At 48.0% G+C, this 24,356-nt stretch overlaps 1 protein-coding gene across 1 annotated transcript; it reads right to left on the bottom strand.

Annotated features, from left to right (window-relative positions):
- Positions 1-9,340: 9,340 nt before the first annotated feature.
- Positions 9,341-15,826, bottom strand: ALOX5AP (arachidonate 5-lipoxygenase-activating protein). The gene is made up of 5 exons (XM_009079203.1): positions 15,757-15,826; positions 12,180-12,279; positions 10,754-10,824; positions 10,121-10,202; positions 9,341-9,503 (listed from the first exon to the last, which is right to left on the bottom strand). Exons 1-5 carry the CDS (start codon positions 15,824-15,826, stop codon positions 9,341-9,343), a joined length of 486 nt encoding a protein of 161 aa, XP_009077451.1.
- Between the last annotated feature and the right edge of the window lie 8,530 nt (positions 15,827-24,356).

The raw sequence follows: 24,356 nt of genomic DNA, 5'->3' as shown, positions 1-24,356 counted from the left end.
ACACTTTCACAGCTGCTGGCACCGGATTTGTGCTGGCTCTCCTGGAGGCATACATCTGACCTGTTTCTGCCCTGAGCCTGCCTGCATTTGGTGGCATTTTTACTGAAGGAGACTGAGCACAGGATGCACCGGGTGTGATGGTGCAGCCTTTGGGTGGCACTGCAGGGTGCATGCACCCTGTCTTTTATGCCATCTGCCTGGTTCCCCCTGGGCTGCTTCTGCCATACTTGTATGAAAAAAGCCCTGGGTGAAGGCAGAACATCAGTCCCAGGATGAGAGCTATTCCATAAATGGGGACTCCATGGTGCCACCCTCACTTAGTGTTTTGTGTAAGATGCAGTGGGTTCAGCAATGTGGCTGACACACGCCACCAGTCCCACAAGTGGCAGTTCAGACACTACTTGACTTCCTACTCACTCCAGCCCCCTGGAACACCACAGACTCAGAGTAGAACTGCTGCCAATTGCTAAATTTCTCATTAATAATGAAGCTTTGGAGGGGCAGCACCATGTTTCAAGTAACAGCAATACAGGAGGTCAGGGCAGGTTTTGCTTGTGTGAGCTTCCCCAGGTGGACTAGGGATGTCAATGGTGGCTTGCCATCACCACAGGTCTTCCAGGACATGTCCCCTCACCCAAGCCTCAAGAAAAGTGTTCTCATCCTGCCTCAATGCTGCTCAAAGCTCTTGGGGCTGTGGCTGTGCACAGCTCATGCACAAGAACTGGTGCCATACCCCAGGCCAGCAGAGAGGTCTCCTCCCCTGGGAAATGTTAGCAAGTGGCTACTTCTCCATTGCAAGCCCTGGAGCAGGTTGGTGCCATCTAGACTTGAGGTTTGTGTGTGACTGATGGTCAGATGCTGGTGAAAGGAGAGAACAAGCCCTGCCCAGCTATGGTCTTGAGGGCCTGTGGACTAATGTTTCTTTCATTTACAGTGCTGAATTTTTCATGCTACGCTAATAAAACCCATTTGTACCACCCTGTAGTCATTTGCTGAATCGTTTGACAAAGGAATAAATTTGGCAGGGTGTCTCTTAATTGATTTGCAGCATGCATCACTGCTCTGTTCCCCTCGCCTTGCTGGAGAGCCATGGTGTGGTTTGCAAAATTAGCTGGGAGCAAAAATTCATCAAAACATAAGATCAGCTGTACTGAGTCAACCCAAAAATGCTTGTCAGTATGATCCTACCTCTGATGGTGGCTGAGCGGATCCCTGTGAATGAGTGTAAGCACTTGGCAAACATATATGTACTCCCCAAGCCTCCTATTAATTCTGGCTGCATTTAAAAGCAGCATTTGAGGCTGCACAGGATGAGCCTGTGCTGATCTCAAGTACAACACTACAACTACCCAGGCATCTTCAAGTGCAACCTCAGCTACACCAAGCTGAACACAACTCACAGACACAGATGAGCACAACTTCCCACCCTGCAATTAACATTACAGAAGTCTTGGCCTCTCAGACTCTGTCTGCAAACAGCTGTTACCCACAGAAATGAGGGGTCTTCTGCCATCTGGAGTGGCTCAGGGAATGATCTGCGGAGTGCTGGAGCTGAAGCAAAGGTGAGGAAGAGACACCGGGACAGGGAAAGCAAGTGTTGGGGAAAGCACACAGCGATGCAAGGTATCAAATGTGTTCAGTGGTGTGTGAAGCTGCAGCATCACCCTGTAATGTGCAACCTCATAACTCAACCTTCACTTGCCACTCATTGTTTGTACAGTGGCAGCACATAGGAAACTCGACCTGACCAGATCCCCCCACACCCACTCAGCAGTGCAAAAAGTTACCCTGGGGCAGCCAGGCACACCACACAGCTAACAGTGGGTCCAGAATGCCACACAATTACGTGTCTCCACATTCCACAGCAAGCAAATACCCAACACGTTGTGTCCAGTGCCTGATGAGAGCTGGGAATGCAGCCCTAGTGGGATCCTGCTGTTTCAAATTAGGATGTTCAATACACTGTTGGCTGGTAGCTCATCAGGCCACACAGTGCAGGGGAAAACAGAATGTGGCACAAGGGGTCTGGGAGGACAAAGGAAAGAGAACCAAGGAGTGATCCAGCCTGCTGGAGCAGCCCACCATGGAGTGAGCATTAGAGCAGGACACTCAACACCTTGGAAGCCAGGGCAGCCTCTTCCAAACAAATTTTACAGCAAAATACTGGAGCTTGGTACCACTGAGGTGCAAATGTGATAAGCCTTGGGCTCTGGGCTTGCAGTAGCTAAGCAATATCAGGCCCAGAGAGGTGCATGCAATCCCACAGGGAAGTGGTGGCTCCAGTGGGATAGGGGCTTGTTGGCACCTCATGAGAGCAAACAGCCTGCTGGCTCAGGGCACCTTGCTGGGGAGGCTGGGCTGTGAGCAGGTAGGCATGTATCACCATTTATCCACTCTTCTGCTTTTCATTTCTGACTTTTCATAAAAGACTGTTTCCAAGGCAGTGTGAATAGTGTGTGAGCAGGGAAAGTTCAGGTGACTTTTGCCAGAGAGTTGAAGCTACTGTGTTATCAGCAACTTTTTTAAATTTGAGCTGAGTCTGTGCTGCTGCCAGCCTTGTCAGAAGGGCTACATCCCCCTACTTCAATCATAAAAACCCCCCACAAACCTACAAACTAAAGCCCCTGTTTGGGAAATGAAAGCACTTTTCTGAAATACAGTAGCCCAGGAACCAAGCCAACCATGGATGAGACAAGCAATGACCAGCAAGGTTTGTCATCCCCGTAACATGGTTGGACAGTTTACAGCTGTTACTTTGCATTTGTGAGCAGTGTTACTGGTATGTCATGGGTAGGATCTAGGTTGTCAGACATCTGCAGCAGAGGTTGCAAGCTTGACAGAACCCAGGTACAGTCACATTTTCTGTGCTGCATGGGATGCCGTGTCAATCCTAGGGACAGTGTGGGGAGGGGGGTGGCCTCTGGGTGGCTGCACTAACTTGGTGTGAACTGACGGAAGGAACCCTCAGCCCTACAGGAGCACCTCAAGACTCACACATCAGCACAGAATTGACATCACGCAGAGGGGAAACCCTGTGAGCCTCATAGGTATTTCTGTCAGGGCCCCCACCTGCAGCAATGGGGATCAGGGAGCTGAAGTCGGTTAAAAACAAGCTAATAAAAGGGGGAAAATGGTTGTTTTCAGCCAGACCAGGTCCCTGTACTGGATCATCAGGTGGCTTTGCCAATACATGTATTGAGGGGACAACAAACGTGGAGAGGGATGAATGAGTGAGGCTGGCACTGAAGTGAATGCTTGGGAAGCATCCTGATGGGAGCAGGGAGAGGGGGCACATGGGATTTGGGGAATGAGGTCAGAGCTGGGCTGAGCAGTGAAGTCATGCCATGAAAATTATTATTTTCTGCCCTTCAGCACTGCCTCTGCTGAAGGCAAGTGGAGCGAGATATGCTCCAAGAAACCTCAGTATTGTTAAACATAGCTCAGGACTGAGCTGCGACTTGAACTGTGATAAATGACTGCCTGCTTTGGTTTATGACTGAAGCTGCCTAGGCTGAGAGAAGGAAAGTCTGTCCACCAGCAAAGGTATGTGGTCCCCACAGAGGTGGGAGAGCCCAGGGACACAGCAACCAACAGCCCCACGTGCACCATCCCCTCCCATCTGCTGAGGGCAGTGGGAAGACTGGCACTGCCTTTTGTGAAGAACCTCCTTTGCTGCAGCACAAACGAATAGCAAGAAGCAGCTGGCCAGGAGACATCATGCTATTCTGGTTTAATCCCAGAGCACCAAGGGGGCTCTTGCTGGATCAGACTGTTGCCCTCTGAAGTGCTGTGCCAAAAGCACAGAAAACACTGCTTGGGGATGAAGGCAGTGGTGGCACTCCCTTGAGAAAACATGGGAACAATAAATCAATCATATGCTTGTACAAGTGGTGGCAAATAGCAGCACAGCAGGCAGCAGCCCCTCTCCAAAGCCTCCTGAAGCATCCCCTGGCCATGCGACAGGTCACGGCACACAAGTAGTCCTTGCTAGTTAACACATGGCAGAAACAGCACTGCCATAACTATGAGTTTAACTCCACTGCAACGCCATCACACCTTTATTTGTTTAGGTGAAAACCACACCCCATTTCCTCTCTGCGCCCCACAACACAGCTGTCCCTCTGGTGTCTGGCTCCCTTCCTCCAAGGACGAGCAGGAAGCTCCCAGAGGAAGGCATCCAGCAGCTGAGTTGGCAGTGAGCACCAAGCCCCGGGAGCTCCTCTGTCTGATGAAATCATCTCGCAGTGTGAAGATCCTCGCAGATGAAAATGAAAAGTTATTTATTTCCCCTCTAGAGGGGAAAAACAGTGCACTGTAGAGGCTGTTTGTCCTTTGGGGCAAGAATCTCACTTTTGCCAGTTTCTGTCTCTATGCACTGGCTGGGAGCAGTGAGAAGCTCTGACAGGCAGGCAGGACAGAGCAATGCTCATGCTTTCCTGCCCACAGCCTCCCTCTGCCAGGGCAGGTACACCAAGGGGCAGAGGTCAGGCACCAGCTTGAGCTGTTCCCCCTCTCCATGGGATGTGTTTTCCTGGGGTTCACAACAGTGGTGCTAAGAGTGCCTCCTCCACTGCAGCCACTCAGCCATGCAGTGGCTGCTTCTCCATCCTCACCCCCTGAGGCACTGAATTGCCTTGAGAGGAGCCACAGCTGAGAAGTCCTGCACTGTCCTGCACTGTCACTGTCCCAGTGACTCCAGGGACAGCAGTCTTCATTACCCAACGGGCCTGTGAAGCTTGTACCTGTCCCCCAGGTGCTCCAAAGGGACATCATGGCATCCAAGGTCCTTCCCCCTCCCAGCAAGCAGCATGTCCTCTGTGAGGGTGCTGGTGGGCTCTGCTGGGCTCTGCAGAGCCCCTCACTGAGGGACTTTTCCATGGGAATGCTCATCCTGCTAACTCCAGATGGGACAGGAGACCCATTTAAAATCACACGGGGAATGGTTTTACCACTATTCTCATTCTGTACTGCCCTTCCACTTATCAAGGATGGACGACTTCCAAACATGGCCTAAACCTGCTCCCATTGCCATCTACAAGAGGCACACCACTGCCTTGGGCCAGTGCTAGGTGCCTTGTAGTATCCCACCCCAACAGGGTATTGGAAAGGTTTCCGTGAATGTTAAACTGGCTAGTCTGATAGACTAAATTAAGCTCAGAGCAGGGTAGAGCTGAAGAAGCTGCCCAGGGCCAGTCTTTGCTCCATGCCAGCAGTTTCCCAGTCCTCAGAGACTCATTTGGAAACTTGACTCAGCAGAGGTGTGGCTTAGTACAAGCTGATACTGCACAGGATGATTTTGCCTGTTCTGGGAAAGTAGGAATCTAGGAAAGACTTCAGGAAACCCCCGTGGGTGGTGCACACAGATTTCTTATCCCACTTGGATGCAACCTGCTTGCTGGGATCCAGTGCTAAGCAGGACTGCTTGCTTTGGCAGGGGTGGGGTAGGGATCCTGCTTCTGGACTGGGCCTCTTCTGTGCCAAGAATAATAAAAAAATAGCAACAATGCGTCTATTCAGAAATGTAGATGCTGTTGTATCCCTGTTAAGCTTCAGACCTCAAAGGAACTGCACATCCCATGGCCAGCAGCACCGCTGTGCCAGTAGGGCCAAGTTTCCACTAGAGGGTTGTAGTGCTGTACGGAAGCAGATGCAGTTACTGTGGAAGAAATATTGTATGTACTCCAGGCCTTTGTCAGCAGATCAAAAGCATCCTGCGATATCCCGGCTTCCAGCAGTCTCTGCAGTCTCTGATGTACACAGCCTGCAAGCTGTGAGAGGGCTGGTGCCGGAGCAACCTGCTTCCCTGCCTTCCCCAGCAGCCTCCAGCATTCACATGACTCAGCACCTACAATACATATATATGGATAGGTAGATGGATACAGATATAGCAAGGGAACATGCTGTGCCTGTGCATATACACATGCAGACAGAATGTTTATTTGTGTACGTGGGATTTTGATGCACAAACAGCCACAAGGTGTGGCCGTGGCACACCATGGCAATGAGCCAGGGCACCACTAGTGAAGTAAAGCCCACAGCCTGGCAGCACGGCGAATGGGACGATTAGCAGCATCGGCACAGTGACAGAGTCATTTAGGTTGGAAAAGACCCTTAAGATCATTCAGTCCAATCATTAACCCAGCACTGCACACCACTAGTCCACCACTCAACTACGTGCTCAGTGTCATATCTACACATCTTTTATCCAGGGATGGTGACTCCACCACTTCCCTGGGCAGCCTGTTCCAACTCTTTCAGTGAAGAAATTTTACCTCATGTCCAATCTAAACCTTCTCTGGTGCAACTTGAGGCCATTTCCTCTTGTCCTATTGCTTGTCACCCGGGAGAAGAGGCCAAACCCCTCCTTACTACAACCTTCTTTCAAGTGGTTGTAGAGTGATATGTGCCTGAGTGCCTCATCAGTGCTGAGTACACAGGGATGATAACTTCACTGGTCCTGCTGGCCACACGGTTGCTGATCAGCAGAACTGGGAAGCGTTAGCTCTCCATATACAACCATGGCTCCAGGTCAGAAGCTGCTGTGCCGTGCCAAACATGGGTGCTGGCCTCTGGAGCTTGCAAGCCAGCCTTAAAGTAGGAGCCATCAGAGGGGACTGCCACTTCTGCCACCAACCGTGTCCCCATGCCCAGTGCAGCTCAGTAGGTCCTTGTAGGATCGTGTGCATGTGGCCACAGTGTGGGTCTGTACATCTTTTATGGTAGGGTTTGCATTTTTGCATGTGGATCTAGAGAATCATAGGATCATAGAGTGATTTGGGCTGGAAGAGACCTTTAAAGGTCATCTAGTCTAACCCCCCTGCAATGGGCCTGTGTGTGTGTAGCTTTCTGAGTAAAGTGTGCTAAGTGCTGACAACTGTACCAACAAGATCAGGGTGGTTTTGCTGCTGAAAACCAAAACTGGAGCTGTCTAACACAGTGGGGAAAGCCCAAATATCACTGACGCTGCCTTTGCTTCACAGAAAGAGTGGGAAGGCAAATGCAACCACAAGGCTTGCCTGTAACATGGAAAACACAGCGTGACATTCACCAAGAATTTACATAGTGATCAATTTATGTACCACCTGTTTGCCTGATACTATCACTGTTTCCATTTATGGGTAGATGGAAAATGGATTTTGCCTACATTTTAATCTCATTGTTGTCAGAAAGGCTTTGAGGAAGCAAGTAGGAGATATTCTTGCAAAATAAATGGGCCTTAGTTCCCCTGGAAGATGACTTAATCTTAGCTAAAAACAGCTTGTGTAGAAACCAGCCATACAGTCTGCAGAGAATCATAGAATATCCTGAGTGGGAAGGGACACACAAGGATCATTAAGTCCAACCGAGAGGCTGGAGAGTGCAGGGATAGATTATCTGACCCAAAATAGACATTTGAATCCTCTGCCTTTTACTGTTGGTTGGTGGAGTGCCTCTTTTCATGCTAGCAGGTAGAAGAAGGAAATCAAGTGAGATGCTTCTTGATATAGGGGACAACAAGGCATCAGGGGAGACTCATCCATCTGGGGAGACCTGCAGGGTGGACACATAGGGTTTGGAGAGTCACCTCCCATAAGTGACAGTTTTCATAAACAAGTCTCAGACTCAGGGCGATCAGTCAGGCTGGAGAGCAGATACTGGAGCTGGTGAAGCTTCTCCTCCTCTAAACCAGGTAAAGGTGATGGCAGTGTGAGCCTTTGCTGATACCAGCAATGCAGAAGAGCTCTGTAACTCCAGGTCACAGGGGTTACCCCTCTCCTCTGGGGGTGCTGCCATTCCTTGGTGGGCTAATGGCTTAGGGCAGAGGGGTGATAGGGCACTGCCAAGGATGGGCAGCTGGCAATGAGCTGTGGAGAAAGCTATGGCAGAAAAGCTTGTTGTGGAGGAGGGTTTGGAATGTGTTATGGTTCTTTGAGAAGGAGGGGAGGGAAGGAACATAAGTGCCCTACCTGGGAATAAAGTGTGTCAGCAGCTCTAAGTTAGAAGGCTAGATTGTATTTTTTAATTCTAACCAGTGAGAACATTTATAATCATCATGCAATAAATGTGTTTACTACTAATCTTGTCACATCTAAAATTCCTGTAGAAGATTTAAAAAAGAAAGATGCATGTTATTTGGGCAGTGTGAATGGCCATGCACAAACACCTCTGCCCCATCAGACAGCACCAAAACCCTCCAGCCTTGGTGAGGTACAAAGGCAGGCAGCTTTCTGCGCCTGCTTTTGTAAACGGCTCTGCAAATCCTCTTCTCACATAGCGAGGAATCTCAGTCCCTCCCGAAGGAGTCATAAAATACAGCTTTATCCATCCTGCATGCAGCAATCAGACAGGCTTAAGAGCTTAAGCTCTCGTAGGGTAGCAATGTTTAAAAAGATTGCACTGACCTGTTTGCCTACCTCAGTCCACATCGCTAGTCAAACTGCTGCTTGGTATGGTCGTGTGGGGCGCATTGTTAGTGATGGAGGCAGAACACTAACTCGCTAATAGAGAGGGAGTTGTTAAGCTCTTGTCCTCGCGAGGCCGTGCCCAGGGCGATTAGTAGCTCGCACTAAGAGCCCAGTGCTACTCCCCTTACTCTGCTCCCCAGCCAGCTGCTGAGCCTCGAAGCACTGGGATCACGCACCAGGCAAAGAAGATGGCAGCAAACAGATTTCATCCTTTTAGACTGTTTTATTAAACAAAGCCAATCAAAACAAACCCAACCTCACCAGCAATACACCAGCTCCTCATTTACACAAGACTCCTTTCCCCAGCTCTCTGAGAACAAACAGGCTGAAGTACAAATGAGATCAGTGTGGTGAGTGTTATGCACATGAATATTTATCAAGGAAGACCAGAGAGGGACCAATTTGCCACCCTCCTGCAACACTGGGGGCTTGGTCATCAACAAGTGGGAGGGAAAGGGCAGGTGAAGAGACTGGTCCATGCCTTTGTGTGGGCAGGGCAGGCAGGACGCTGGTGAAAGTTTATGCCTGCATATGAGGGTAACTGGCAGTCACCAGTCAGGAACAACACTGAGAGGATCCTGAGGTTTGGGACAAAAGCTAAGTACAACACAGTTATGAAGCAAGAAAACAATGTCCCTTCCAGTCATGCAATCAGCTTGCTAGCTGCTCTTCAGAGGGAAAAAAACCTATGGAATTAGCTGGAAGTTGTTATCATTCCATGGGTGTGCCAAGTGTTTGTGACAAATCTTTTTTGCTGAAGAAAAACGTAAGGTTAAATCAAACTACAAAGCCCATCAAGCTCATAGGTTATGAGTTTATTTCTTAAACAGTTGAATTATGGCAGCTTCTGGGTATCAATATACGAAGCATGCTGACCCCCTCAGTGCTGTGGGGAGCTAGGGTATGAGCAGCAACGGAGAGATCGCACTGGTTATCGTTTTTATGTGTATTTCAAAGTCACTTCCAAAAAAGAAGATGAGATAGTAGTTGAGTATTCCAGCCACAGACATGAGGAACAGGAAAAAAAGGATGCGCTTTCCAAGCAAGTAACCCGGAGTGCTGAGGAGACAGAAACAGGGGAAAGCAATTCGTTAATGTGCATCACCTCACACAAGAACACTCAGACTTCAGACTCTGCTGTTGAGACCAGCCAAAAGATCTCAGGGGCTGACAGAGGAAGCAAATTTCTGTTCCACCCTGCATTTCAAGGCAGCTGCAAGGTCTTAAATGTCGTTTTCAGGATCCACATGGGTCTGTTTGACCTCCTGTTCTCATCATAGACTGCTGCTTACAAAAGTGGCTATTCAAGAGGGACTTGAATGTCTTCTCAGCCATCACAGGCTGTGAGACAACTTTGTTCCACGTGTGTGTGTAATAGGCTTTATTAATATAAAAGGACAGTCTTGTGCAAATAGTGGCACCAACATGCAAATGTGTGTGCTTGCAGAGGCTGTGAACAGGAGCTGCAGCCCCCCTGACCCTGGTGATGATGCACACTCAAGGTCTCTCACAGCTACCCCCATTCATCCAAAAGAAGGGAGCTTTCCCGTGCCAGCAATGTCAGCAGCTGCTGCAGGCAGCACCACAAGCCAGAGGCTGTGCCCACAGAATTGGCATCATCTGGCTGTGCTGCTGCCACATTCCAGGTTTTGAAAAGAGGCTCTGCAAGTCCTTACCTCTGAGTCCTCTCCCCAAGGTAGCCCACAAAGTACTTCTGCCTCACAAACAAGTACATCAGGCCAGCAAAGGCAGCAGGAGCTGTGTAAAGTGTAAAACAAGGCATTACAAACACCAGTCTGGGTCTCACCGTACATATTGCCCTCATCTGCCACCTGGGCTTGACTGGGAAATGGGAACCTGCAGTCTTGGGGTATAGGACAAGCACTGGAACTGGGATGGAGACCTCTGCATGGGAAACAGAGTACTTGCCTTGCCCTCAGCACTGGGGAGGCTTGGTATCTCTGACAATTTAATAAAATGAGCCCATTTCCAATCCCAACAGTGAGTAATATGACATCTAACAACCAAGTACTAAACCCTCCACCCAAAACAAAGCGACCTCATTTGTAATGCTGGTATGGGAAATGTCCCTGGCCTGCATATCTTGAATCACTTCTGAGAACACATCTATTGGCATAAGCCACGCCAGGAGTGTGCTGCTACTCAAATGGCACATGTAGCTGCAGGACAGGTGGGTGAGACGGGTTGCCCCATTGCAGGAGGGTTGGTCCTTGAAGTGTAACCTCTGAAATGATCACCGTCCCTTGCTGAATGTGGTGCAAGGTTGAAAAGGTGGGGGGGAGTGTTACCTTGGCTGCAGAGAAGGCCAGCACACCAAAGCACAGCAAGAAATGTAGGGTATGTGTGTCCACAGTTCTGGCTAGAAAGGAATTGGCACAAGACAAATTGGAACACAGAAATAGAAACAAAATCAACATGTTTCACCAGCAGAGGATGGTGGGGTGTGAATTTGGGCTGCACTGGTGCCATTAAGGGTAGGCTTTTACCCCACAGTGGTGGGAGGCTCCTGACCTGTCAGGAGCTGGCTGGTGTGTCCATGTCTGAACACAGCAGCTCCTCACCCACATGTCTGCTTCCCTGTTCCCTCACCCAGATAATGCATGCCTTTGTCCTGCCTGATGAGGAAAACAAACTGTCCCATGCACATGCTTGGCAGCTGTGAAAGCCACTGTCTCTTTCTAACCTGTTCGATCACGGCGTATGTATGATAGATGCCGTGTGCTTTATTGGCTTTAAATTGTTGTAATTGAGTCATATTAATCAAGTTATTGAATGAAATTAACAAAAGAAGAATTGCACCACAAATAAGAGTGTGCCACAGAGTTAACAAGCATCTTTGCAGGGGAACAGGAATGGTTTCCAGCTGCCTCCTTCAGCTGGGAATGTTCTCCAGGTGGGAAGCACTCTGCCCTTGGCAGAGCTTGCACACCTGTGAAGGGCAACACTTGGACATCCCATCCAGTTTAAAGCACATCAACAGTATATCAGGGGTAATAAAAAATACTCTTATGTTCTTTTCTGATTTGGAATTAATTTTTCCCTCTGCATTCCCTGAAGAGATCTCAAAGACAAGAGGTACAAATGTACACCGGAATGGTTTGCCCAGGGAGGTGATAGATGTCCCATCCCTGGAAACATTCAATGTCAGGTGGGACAGAGCTCTGAATAATCATTTGAAGATATTCCTGCTTATGGAGGGGTTGGACTAGATGACTTTAAATGCCTCTTCCAACCCAAAGTATTCTATGATTCTACATGGCAGAGAAGTGGAGAAGTGGAGACCTGTGTGCCAAGGGAGGTATCAGGGACTGAGGGATTCACACAAGCTCTGCTGCTGACCTGCTCCTGGTATCTGTCTGTCCTTTTGAGCTGCAGTGTCTTTGGGACTCTGGCTGTACTTGTGTCACACTTCCAGCACAGAAGGGTGAACTGGTCCTCAAATGAAAGGACATGGTGCTCACAAGAACTGCAAGACCTATATAGATGCAGCACATGGTGTCCAGAAGAGTGCTGGGTTCACCCGGCAAGCATATTGGAGAACCACAGGTCCAAACACTGTCACAACACTCAGTGTAAGGGATTACATACAAAGCCTTCACCTAAGGGCATTTGGAGCCCAGCTCTGGCCCACGAAAGGGTTTGGATTAAACCCTAATGAAGAGCATGATGAACCCCACTCTGCCCTCACCAGCTCCTCAGGTCTTGTCTACTCACCTGGCAGTGTAGACACGGTCGAAGGAGGAGGTTCCCTGCCGCTGGAGCCCCTTGCCATTGCAGTGTTTGCTTTCATGCTCCACTTTGTTAGCAAAAAAAGCTGTGAAAAGAACCCAAAGTATTCAATCTGAGACATAATTTGGAAACAGTATAGAAGCTGGGGCTTGTGTGCTCAGCTCTGTTCTCATGAGTATCCAGACCGGACAGATGGCAGGACAGAACACAGGTGCATGGAGGTGCAGGATGTGGCCTGTGTGCTCATTCTGTCACCCTGGCTGAACCAAACCCTCCGTGCAAGGGTTGCTTCAGGTGTCCCCACGTGTCCATATGTGACAGGTAGCTACCTCTCACCTCCAAGCCCGGCTTGATCCCTGCACTGCACTGCTGGCAGCCTGCACTTCTGCTGCAGAGGCACTGCCCTGACCGCTCCTTTGAGCCCTCAGTGGGAAAAAAAGCCTTGTAGTCAGAACTGCCAACCCCAAATCTTGCTCTCCAACAGAGCAGGGACACAAGGCAGCCTATTCTCTTTTAGTGAAAACCATTTGCCAAACCAGGGACATCCTGCAGGGCTGGTTCTTCTCCCAGAAAGGGCCATTGAAAGCTTGGTCCTGAGGGCTGATCTGTATGTGTCCTCCTTTTATGCAACAGAGTTTTGTCAGGGTTAGCTGCTGCAAAAATGCAGCACCTCAAGATAATGTATCATGTGCTTGACAAACATGTTTTATCTGATGACACTAAACCAGAGACCATCAATCATGTGTCTAAATACATCAGAGAAAGCTCTGGCAGGCTACAAGCTGTAAGCTTTGTGTCATCGTGCACCCCATTTCAGTGTATCCAAATCACTATATAGCTTAGAATATTAGCCAAATACACACATAAAAGATAACCCATCAGGAAATACATGATTCTAACAATAAAAGTGTAGCTAAATAAGCTGCAGGATTTCATCCCTGCAATCTGAAGAGTAGCCTCTTTTATTTTCCCCTCACTGACGCTGTAAGTAGGTCTTTTGTATTTCCATTGACTTAACTAAAAGCTACTAAGTTTTCCACTTTCCAATATTGTGTGATTCCCTGAGTACATAGAGTCTTTGCCCACAAAGACCCACAGTGCTTTAAGCCAGCATCCCTACTCCAAGCCAAGCTGCAGACCCTCGCACTGCCACCAGCACAGTGCACTGGCTGGCTCCTGCAGGACCCAGAGCAGACACCATTCAGTGGCACAGCCACCAAGAGATCTCAGCATCTCCATCTGCCCCAGGCCAGGCTGTTAACCTGTCTACAGCAACTAAGAGGACCTAATTGAAGAGGACTAGGTTGGTCAGAATTTTTTTTTGTCCAGTGCAAAGCTGCAGTGATGAGAAACCACTTCCTGCAGGTCTGGGACTGTATGAGCTCACTGGGATATGTAGCATACCTTCTCCTTTTTTTTTAGCATGTATGTGAAATCACTAGAAGACACCACAGCTTCAGAGAAAACCAAGTAAGCTATTTGTCTCCCCTCTGCTGCAGTAGGTGCTGTCACTTCCCAAATGCCAGCATGCTGCTACAGAGAGGTTCCTCCACACCGAGAGGCAAGAGGGTGGTTTCACAAGCACTCATGAGATGAGTGAGTGGAGCACGGCTGGAGCTGAGAGATTTAATTCAGATCAGCTGCTCCAGGAGATGATGCCCTGAGGCTCCAAGGGCTGCATAGGCTGCCCTGAGCCTGATCCACTGCAATCCCACTCTGGTCAAGTTAATGTGCAAGAGTTCAATCCAAACCTGGTTGTTTCACAAGTCCATGTCAATAGAAACCATGAGCTTATGATTGAGACTAGCCAGTGCTGGCAAACGTGCCCCTTTTTTCTGTCAACTTCATCTTGCTTCCTCCATCCCGATCTGCTCAGTGATGACTACCAATTTTCTCTGGAAGCTGCTGGATTGCAACATCTCTCTGAGGAAAGAACAAAGCCTAAAGCTGCATGTGTGAATCAGCTGCATCTGGCCACACAAGTCATTCTGTAGCATATGGAGATTTCCAACATGAACAAGGTGACAATAAATGGACATGAGACTGGGACCGCACCACAGCCCACCTCCATCTTTAGGAATAACAAAATTCACCTGAACGGTTTTCTAATCCTGCACCAGATGCAGAAAAGCATATAATCACAAATTTACATGGTACTGACTTCACGTACAGTCAAGCAGATGCCCAAGTGCTTTGCTGAACAAGAGCCATAGGAAGAGTTCAGTACAACTGACATCCCTTGACAAGCATTTCTTCTGCCTTAGCTATTGCATTGATTGCAGGACTGCTTATCAGGTCTGGTCTTTCTAGATAGAAAGCCTAGGAAGAAGAAATCAGATGGTGCAAGGCCTGAAATTATGGTTTAGGGCTGTCTGCCTCTCATGCTTGGCACACTAAGTCCTCTGCCAAGTGTTCTGCTTCCCCTTTGTAGCATTTGGGTCAATAATCTCACAGACAGATTTCCATGAGATAAAAGTGTATGTTGGGATGACATGTCTGAGTGAGAGGAAAAAACCCTGTATATAAACTCATGCAATTAAATGGCAAGAAATGTATATTTGACACATTTTCTTAATTACAATACATGCTCTGGTCTCAACGTGCCATATTCTGGTGATGTCACATGCTGTGCATTTACCAGAAAAAAACATTGGGTTAAACAAGGTGGTATTTTTTGCCTATGTCAAAACTAAACCAGCCTGCATGTCCTTTTTTTGTTTGGTCTCTGGCAGCTAGGCTTATGCTGAGGCTCCCACCACTTCCCCTCTCTGCAGCAGCCTAAGAATAGCCCATTTCCTAGGACTGAATATGGAGTTTATGCTCAGTGGGAATCTCTCATTCATAACAAGAAGCCCTCGCAGAGGATTTCTGGCATTTGCACCAGCCTCCCATCCCACTGCTGATTCTCCTTGAATGAGGGCAAACTCAGTGCAGCTGGGGCAAAATTCACTCCTTTCTTTGTATTCTGGGCAGAATTTCCTGCTAAAATAATTAAGTATTTGTAAGACATGATGATCAAGTTAAAATAAAATTTGCACAGGAGAGAAACTTGTTTTGTTTAAAAAATCCTGAAGAATAGTAGAGGCTATAGGAAGTCTGGATAAGAGCTAGAAAAGGAAACTTCACCATTGCAGCAAATGTGCAGTGTTCTTAGGACAACAGTTAATTGAGATTAGTTACACTGTGGGACTGGGAGATGCAGCAAAGCAGGAGAACTGGCTTGAGAGCAGCCCTGGCAGACCACATTAGGGACTTAGGCCAGGAAAGGAGGTCCCAGTCATCAGATCAAAATGCATATTGCCACAGGTCCTTTCATTAGCTCTCCTGTGTATAAAAAGCTAACTCTAGAATATTGCAGAGTAGGATCATGCAACTGACAGGACACTGCCACAATGGCACACAAAATTCCATGCTTGGCAGACCATTTCTAAAGCCAAAGCCACGCCTAAGCACACATGCACTTATAACCAGAGATTATCTATCCAAATATCAGCTCAGCGTACATCGTCCTGAACTTTCCCCAGCTCCCTTTTAGCCCCTAAATAAATGCTTTTTGTCTTACCGTTTTGGACAACACTTATCAAGGTGACAATGGCAAGCAGGACAACACTTCCCAGGGTCTCATGGTCCATTTTCTAAGCAGGCTGTCAGGGTAGATGTTGCAGCCTCGGTGGCAAATCAGCCCTATGAGCTCAGAAAGGGGAAGTGAAGGTCTTATCTTGAATCATGAAGCACTTCCTACGGCTTCACAGAAGATAGGCAGCACCCTGATCTCTGATGCCTGTCAGACCAACACAACCACAGGCTCTCTCACTCATCAGGTACAGATGATGCACGGAGAAACAAGAGATTGTATCTGTGATCTAAGAAGACATATAACATGAAAAGGTGTCTATTGCCCTTCTTACACAGGAGCAAAATAGAAACCTTGATATCAGAAGTATGTCTCAGCATTTGGCTAGCTGTGTGGAACAGCAGAAGGCTGGAAGAAACCAGCCAGGCTATCATGACATTGTTGGCAAGTGCCTGACTAGTCCACAAGTAGCTGGAAGGAGAAATAATGTCGGTGAGCCTCAGTAACACTGCTGCTCTCAGACGTGTGCCCTCCCTGGCCACATCTCCATCAGCCTCACCAGTAAGGAGACCCCAGGTCTCTAGGTCACAAGCAAAAGCTCTTGATCCATCTACCTTATTGAAAGAGGCAGTACACTAATGCTGTGAGCATTGCAGATGAGCACAGAAATACATCTTTCATTACCAGGCATGCATCCTGCATCCTTCCTACTACAAATAACTCCATGAAAGTCAGTGACAGCTATGAGCATTCAGTATTTTATAGGCACAGACTACACAGCTGTACTCCAGTTTTAGTGCTTGAAGCCCATTACACTTGGGGCAATTAATTTAATTTATTGCCAATGAAATCAGAGTAGGATAATGAGAAATAAAACTATATCTTTAAATACCTTTCCCCCATCCCTTCTTCCCAGATATAACTTAATTTGCAATTTCTCTCCCTCCTTCCCCCAGCGCAACAGGGAGATGAGGAATGAGGATTACAGTCAGTTCATCACATATTGCCTCTACCACTTCTTCTTCAGGGGGATGAATCCTCATACTCCTCCATTGCTCCAGTGTGGGGTCCTTCCCACAGGAATCACTCCTCCATGAATTTATCCAATAAGAGTCCTTCCCACGGGCTGTGGTTCTTCATGAACTGCTCCAGCACGGGTCTCCTGTGGGGTCACAGGTCCTGCCAGCAAACCTGCTCCAGTGTGAGCTTCCCAAAGGGTCACAGCCTCCTTTGGACATCCTCTGGCACCTGAAGCATCTCCTCCCCCTACTTCTTCACTGACCTTGATGTTTGCAGAGCTGCTGTTTTCACATATTCTCACTCCTCTCTCCAACACCAATTTTCTTCTGTGCAATGACTTTTTCCCCCTCTTTAATCTTATCCTAGACGCACTACCACTGGTGGGCTCAACCTTGACCAGCAGTAGGCCTGCTTGGAGCTGGCTGGCATTGGGACTGTTGGACATGGGGGAAGCTTCTGTCAGATTCCCAGAAACCACCCCTGTAGCCCTCCCCTACCAAAACCTTGCCATGAAAACTCAATACAGATGGCTGCAGAAAGCTTCTGTCAGATTGCTGGAAAGCATCCTCATCCAAAGTGCACATCACTTGTTGACCCTAACTACTCTGTTCCCTTTTGCCTATATTGTGATGGGGAAAAGCCTTATGAAACATGCTTACCTTTAGTAGGAAATGAATAAAAAGTACTATTTCCCCTGGACTGAGCCCTGAACAACTTTTCCCCCATCTCTCTGTCTCTCTCTACTCCACCATGTGCTACTTAAGAGGTCTGAGTGCTGCATAGCATCCATGGCCAGACAATTGGTTGCCTCTCTCTGGATGGGGACATCATCACGTAGGAGTTCCCAGCAGGCGCCAAGCTGCAAAATCCATCTTGTTCAATGGGAACACATTTACCTACAATGGTGTTTTTATCCAGTTTTTCTATCATGCAAATTTTTTATAATCTTTACTATTAAATATGGAAATCTCTCAGGTACTTTGGGTACAAGCAAATATACAGAAATGAACTGGCAAGAGTTCACATTGTGAGCTGTGACTTACTGTTATCTTAATAGAAAAAGGTTGTTTTTCTGGGATACCTTCCCTACAGTCCACACAAACACAACTGTGTGAGAAGCAAGGCCATAAATAGGTTTAGATTTGGCTTCTGATATTTTCTTCAGATTTTTAACTCTTGCCAAATTTGCTTTAGGAAAAAAACCAAAACAAATCCAAGAACAAAAAGAAAAGCACAATAGCTCTTTGAGAATGCTTTTATTCAGACTGAAGTTCTCCTTTTTCCCCTAGAAACTGCTCTTTTCTTACTTGAACATCAAAGTTTATGTTTTGTGGTCTATTGAGCACAGGATTGTAGCTGGTATTTAGGGACGGTATTTAATGCTAAGCACCTACTTATCTTCTGAGAAGAAAAAAACATCACCTAAAAGCAGCTGTGGAATTAAGTCAAAAGAAGAAGATTGTCTAAGCAGAGATCAGTGTTATGACCACAAAGAAGAAGAGCTGTGCATAGACATGAGCAGACAGGAGGGAGCTGCTGACAGGAGAGGGAGAAGGAGACAGCACAGGTCCTCAGGGCATCTGTGGTGGGACAACTCCCGGTCATGCTCCTGCAGCAGGGACTGAGCCTTCTCTGTCTTCTGCTGGTTTTACACCGGTGCAAACCTACCAGACAGCTTGCAGCTTGCTTTTGATTTACAAGTGGCAGCACAAGCACATGAACCTGCTACGACTTTGCATGAAAAAAAATAGCTTCCCTTCTATCAAAGACATCCAAAAGGTGGGTTCTTTTCGGCAGGAGTCTCATGTAAAATGGGGTAGTAATCAGGCTGTTGAGGTTTGAAGCTGTCATAATGTGAAAACACTCACAGCATACCAGGAGTTTATGCCAGCAGGCTTTCCAGCTGGCTGACCCAAACTCCTGGACTTCACTCTATGTGCTGGCCAGGTCACAAGAGCTGAGCTGTTTGATGCCTTTGCTTTCTCCTTGTCCTGCTCTTTGTTTTTCAGCTCCTTGCTTTGCTCCTGCTCAATGCCTCTCACCACACCCTCCTCTGTGCTTTGCTCTTCTGCTATGCTCGTCTGAAATCCACCTATCCCCAGGCACCTCTTGGCATCCTAGGACACTTTGGCATTTTGGGGGTTGGCATCACTGATGCTTTGCTGGAAACCCAGCCTATCACCCCTTCTTGCCAAGGTTTGTTCTAAAGCCATCCTGGATGTATGCATGGAGGAAAACTGGGTGTCACCCTTGTGTCTGCAACAAAAACCCCATGACATCAACTCCAGGGCTTGCTAAGATTTCTGTGTGTGCAGGGAGAAAAAAGCTTTGCCAGCAAGAATCAGTTTGGTATGACTGCCTCAAAATAGGAAATGCAAGGGGTTTTCAGTTTTGGTTTGGGCTGTTTTGGGGTTTTTTTAAATCATTTTTGGTTGGTCGTTTTTGGGTTTTGTTTGTTTGAGGCTTTGTTTTGTTTTGGTTTTGGTTTGTTTTGGTTTTCTGTTTGTTTGTTTTTAAGTGCAATATCACTCTGAGGGTTCTGATTGAGGAAAAGCACTAGAAATCAGTATGTTATGGGAGACGTGGAAGAAGTAGTCCTGTCCCTTTACCATGGCAAGGCAACACTGTTACATAGCCAGAGCAGAAATGCCTTGTGAGTAGGAATATTACCTTTTCATATCCCTTGGCACTGAAATAGCTGCAGGATAAAAGGAGGTTCTCGCAATATTTTTGCAATTTGGGAAATTGCCTTGGCAAGGGAGGACTAAGATGGAACTATAATGACTCTTCAAACAGCTTCTGCCTTATCTGCACATTAAATTGTTCCCTCTCCCTGAGCCCCAAACATACACACAAGATCATCATCTGGATCAGGCAAAGTTAGCACCACTGGGAAACCCTGCCTACCCGGGAGAAAGATTGGTGCAAGACACCTCTATCATATCTCAACTGGCCATTTGAAATAGGGGATTTTCTCAAGTAGGCAAAAAAAAGGGGGGGAATGGGGAGGAGGGACACACAACCTGGGGAACAGTGCCTGCATTGTCTATAATCCCCAGCTGTGGTCAGACCTCTTCAGGCACAGGTAATTCTGTGCTTCAGCAGCTGCTGTCAGACCCCAGCCCTTTTGCCTGCTGCATTGCTGTTTGACATCCACATCGTCCTGTCTGAGGAAGATAACCTTGACAGACTGAGCCATGAAGCTCATGAAAATGTGCAAAGCCAGCGAGCTTTTCCACTTGCACTGCGAGGCTTCCTGCACATTAATCTCCTCCTCTGGAATCTTGAACAGCCAGTCAAAATAATCCTTTTGTAGAATTGCTTTCATAGTGAAGAGCAAAGGACTGGGAGCACAGATCTATAAATATCTTTTGGGATGTTCATCTCTCCTCTCCTGCACTCTGATTAGCACTCAGCTGCAAGGACTCCAGTAAAAGTGTGTCTCAATAAAATAAAAGCTGCTCATGTAAAACTCCAACATATAAATGCCAGGTGATACGCAGCCATCATGCTTTATCATGAATGCAGTGGGACACAAGCCCCTTGGACTGGCTGGTTAATATCAGCACTGTGCTTTGCAAACTTAAACACCACAGTACCAACAAATATAGTACATACACACACGTGTGGGTGACTACCTGCCATCACGTACGTCAGTCTGCTTCAGCAACTGCAGACTTGCTGAAGCCTGACAAACCCCAATGGAGAGCATGAACAGAGCAGAGCTGAAAATGTGAAGTGCAACACGAAGGAAAGGGCAGTGCTGCAGTTTTTAAAGTGCTGTCTTCATTTTACACAGCCACAGAATGACACTGTGGGAGCACACAGAGCACTGCCTTGAAAACTGCTCCTTCTCCACCTTTCACAGGCTTCTTCCTTTCATTTATTGTCTTCATACTCCATTTGTACAAATTCAGCTCAAAACACAGAGCTGAAATACAGAGCCTTTAGTCCCTCTGGTCCCCCTGGCACAGCCTCCTCCTCCTCACCCTCTGTCTCCTTCTTGTGATTTAACCCCAGTCAGCAACTCAGCCCCACGCAGCAACTTGCTCACTCTCCCCCACTGGGATGAGGGAGAGAATCAGAAGGGAAAATGAGAAAAGGGAAAGCCACATATGCAAGCAGAGCAAAACAAGGAATTCATTCACCACTTCCCACAGGCCGGCAGGTGTTCAGCCATCTCCAGGAAATCCAGGCTCTGTCACGTGTGATGGGAACACAAGTGCCATCACTCCAAACGTCCCCTGCTTTCTCCTTCTTCCTGAAACTTTATATGCTGAGCATGATGCCATGTGGTATGGGATATCCCTTTGGTTAGCTGGGAGCAGCTGTCCCAGCTATGTCCCCTCCCAACTCCCCATGCACACCCAGCCCACTCGCTGGTGGACTGAGGTGAGAGGCACCTAAGGCCTTGGCTCTGTGCAAGCACTGCTCAGCAATAAGGAAAACATCCCTGTGGTATCAACACTGTTTCCAGCACAAATCCAAAACACAGCCCCATATCAGCCAGTGTGAAGAAAATTAACTCTCCTCAAATCCAGCACATTCATGCCCCGCTCTTCTGATTAAAATTTCCTTGTTTGCAGGAGTGCTGCACTGCTGACTGACATCCCCATGGCTGCACTTCTACCGCAGGTCCCTTCCCAGAGTGCTCCTGCCTCCACAGTGAGTCCCCTGCAGTGGGATTTGTGTGCCAGGGCTCACCTGCCCCAGTGCACATGATTGGGTTTATCTTCATTGAATTTCAGCAGGTTGAGCTTGGGGAGTTGCTGCAATGTGGGGAGACCAGTTTGAATCCAAGCCGCTCCACACCATGCTGGAAAACCACCTCCAACAAGGACATGTGCAGATTTATTTCCTCTGCCATTGGGAGACCAAACTGAGTGGGGCCCAGGATAGCCCCCTCTGAGGTCTTTATGGCAAGCCTCCCTGATTTCCCAGCAAGGGGTTTGAGCAGTGCCCAGTGAGTGGCACAGTCACCTCATGGGTATGTTTTCTCTGTTGCCTTTCCCTCCCTTGCACCCAGCTTCTCAGCAGACATTGTGATACCCTGTGCGGTCACCTGGATGGCTTCCCAACAGACCTGCCAACCAACCACCCTGTCAGGAGAAAATTCACAGACTCACAGAAGGGTTGAGGTTGGAAAGGACCTCTGAAGGTCATCTGGTCCAAGCCCCTGGTAGCACAGGGCCACCTAGAACAGCCTGCCCAGGAGCTTTTGGGTATCTCCAAGAAAGGAGACTATACAACCTTTCTGGGCAACCTGTGCCTGTGCTTGATCACACTCACAGCAAAAAAGTGCTTCCTGATGTCCATAGAATCATAGAATTTTAGGGGTTGGAATGGACCTTACAAATCATCTAGTCACAAACCCCCTGCCATGGGCAGGGTCACCTCCCCACTAGACCAGGATGCTCAAGGCCTTATCCAGCCTGGTCTTGAACACTGCCAGGGTTGGGGCAGACACCACTTCTCTGGTCCAGAGGGAACCTCCTGTGTGTCAGTTTGTGCCCATCACCTCTGTCCTGTCACTGGGCACCACCAAGAAGAGCCTGTCTCCATCATCTATGTACCCTCCCTTCAGGTGTTTATAAACATTGATGAGATCCACACTGAGGTGTCTCTTCTCTAGGCCAAAGAGTCCCAGTTTTATCACAGGAGAAATGCTCCAGTCCCTAAATCATCTTTGTGGCCCCCCCAATGGACTTTCTCCAGTATGTCCACATCTCTCATGTACTGAGGAACCCAGAACTGGGCACAGCATTCCACATGTGGTCTCACCAGTGCTGAGCAGAGGGGCAGGATTGCCTCCCTTGACCTGGTGGTAATGCTCTGTCTAATGCATCCCAGGATAGCACTGATCTTCTTAGCCACAAAGGCCCATTGCTGGCCCATGGGTGGACTTGGTGTCCACCAGGACCCCAAATTCCTGTCAAGTTGATTTCCAGCTGGGTACTTCCAGCTTGTACTGGTGTATGGAATTTTTGTCCACAGCTCCAGGAGTTTGCACTCCTCCTTGTTGAACTTCATGAGGTACCTGTCAGCCCATTTCTCTAGCCTGTCAAGGCTCCTCTGGATGGCAGCAACACGCTCTGGTCTATCAGCCACTCTGAGCTTAGGGTTGTCTGCAAATGTGTTGAGGGTACAGTTCACCCTATCATCCAGATTATTAAGGGACTGTTGAGCAGCACTAATTAATGGCCTCCAACTAGAATGTGCCACTGGTCCCCACCTTCTAGGCCCAACTGTTCAGCCACTTTTCAATCCACCTCACCATGTACTTATCCAACCCACATATCAACAGCTTTGCTGTGAGGATCTCACAGGAGACACTGTCAAAGACCTCACTGAAGTCCAGGTAGACAATATCCACTGTCCTCCCCTCATCTACCAAGCCTATCGCTTCATCATGGAAGTCTATCAAGTTGATCAAGCATGACTTCCCCTTGGTTGAGCCATGCTGACTCCTACAGATGATTTCCTTGGTGTACCTGAAGATGGTTTCCTGGATTAGCTGATCCATCACCTTCCCAGGGATTGAGGTGAAGCTGACCAGCCTGTACTTCCCCAGTAATATGTGATTTCCTCCAGTCCTTGGGCACTTCTCCTAGTTGCCATGATGGAGATTGACCTTGCAATGGCATCTCCCAGCTCCCTCAATGCCTGTAGGTACATCCCATCAGGGCCAATGGACTTATATACATGCAGGCTGCTTAAGAATTCCATGACCTGAACCTCATCCACCTAGGGTACATCTTCCTCACTGATTTGTATTTCACAACTCACATTACCTGCCATTATCACCTTATTATTTTTAGATGGCTGCAAATTAACTAATAATTCATTTTATAGTCTATTAGAGCTGGAGTGAGGCTTCCTGGACAGCAGATTCCTGGGTCTTTCCCTCTGCTCCCCCTTGAGATGTCTCTTTAGTGCTGACCTATTTCTGTCACTGTTCCCACTTTCCATTAGCTCTTGCAAATAATTATCAAAGGTCTTTGAATACTGACTGTGGGGTGATTTTTTAAAATTCTGTTCTTCAAGTTCCCAGTCACAACTAGTCCTGTATTGAAATTATTGGAAGGAGAGATGTTGGATACTTTGGCCATGTGTTAAGGAATAAGCCTGATGATAATTTTTGCCCTCCTCGTCCTTGGCACGTGCTCCTGGGGCACTTGCTGGCTGGTCTGTCTCAGAAAGCAGCTCTCAGGCTCCCATCTGCAACTGTCCCAGGCACAACTTTATCCACGATTTTTTTCTGCTTGTCTACTGTTGTTTCCCATTCCCTTGCTTCTATGGGAAAAGGCCACGGAAACAACAGAGAAAAAGGCAAAACAAGAGAAAAGGAAGGACTGTTCTTCGAATAGAAAAAGAAAGCAGACACCAAAACTGGTGATTAAAGCATCCCCAACCCACCCCTGCCCTCTCGAAGTGCTGTAGGAGAGACGTAGGGGCACAGAGCCAGGCTGTGCCAGAGCAGGGGCAGTGCGCGGAGCTGCCCCGCGCTGCGGGGAGCACGGGCAGTGCGGGGAGCAGTGACAGTGCGGGGAGCAGGGGCGGTGCGGGGA

Source organism: Acanthisitta chloris, unplaced genomic scaffold, assembly GCF_000695815.1.
Source record: "Acanthisitta chloris isolate BGI_N310 unplaced genomic scaffold, ASM69581v1 scaffold4357, whole genome shotgun sequence".
NCBI classification, from domain to species: Eukaryota; Metazoa; Chordata; class Aves; order Passeriformes; family Acanthisittidae; genus Acanthisitta; species Acanthisitta chloris.
The sequence above is the reverse complement of the archived record's forward strand: the minus strand, read 5'-3'. Positions and strand labels throughout refer to the sequence as shown.

Excerpts from the sequence above, each read along its gene's own strand:
- ALOX5AP (XM_009079203.1), bottom strand. The coding sequence starts at position 15,826 with ATGGACCATGAGACCCTGGGAAGTGTTGTCCTGCTTGCCATTGTCACC. Across the intron at positions 12,280-15,756 it reads GATAAGTGTTGTCCAAAACG|CTTTTTTTGCTAACAAAGTG; the intron begins GTAAGACAAAAA and ends TTCTTTTCACAG. Across the intron at positions 10,825-12,179 it reads GACCGTGTCTACACTGCCAG|CCAGAACTGTGGACACACAT; the intron begins GTGAGTAGACAA and ends ATTCCTTTCTAG.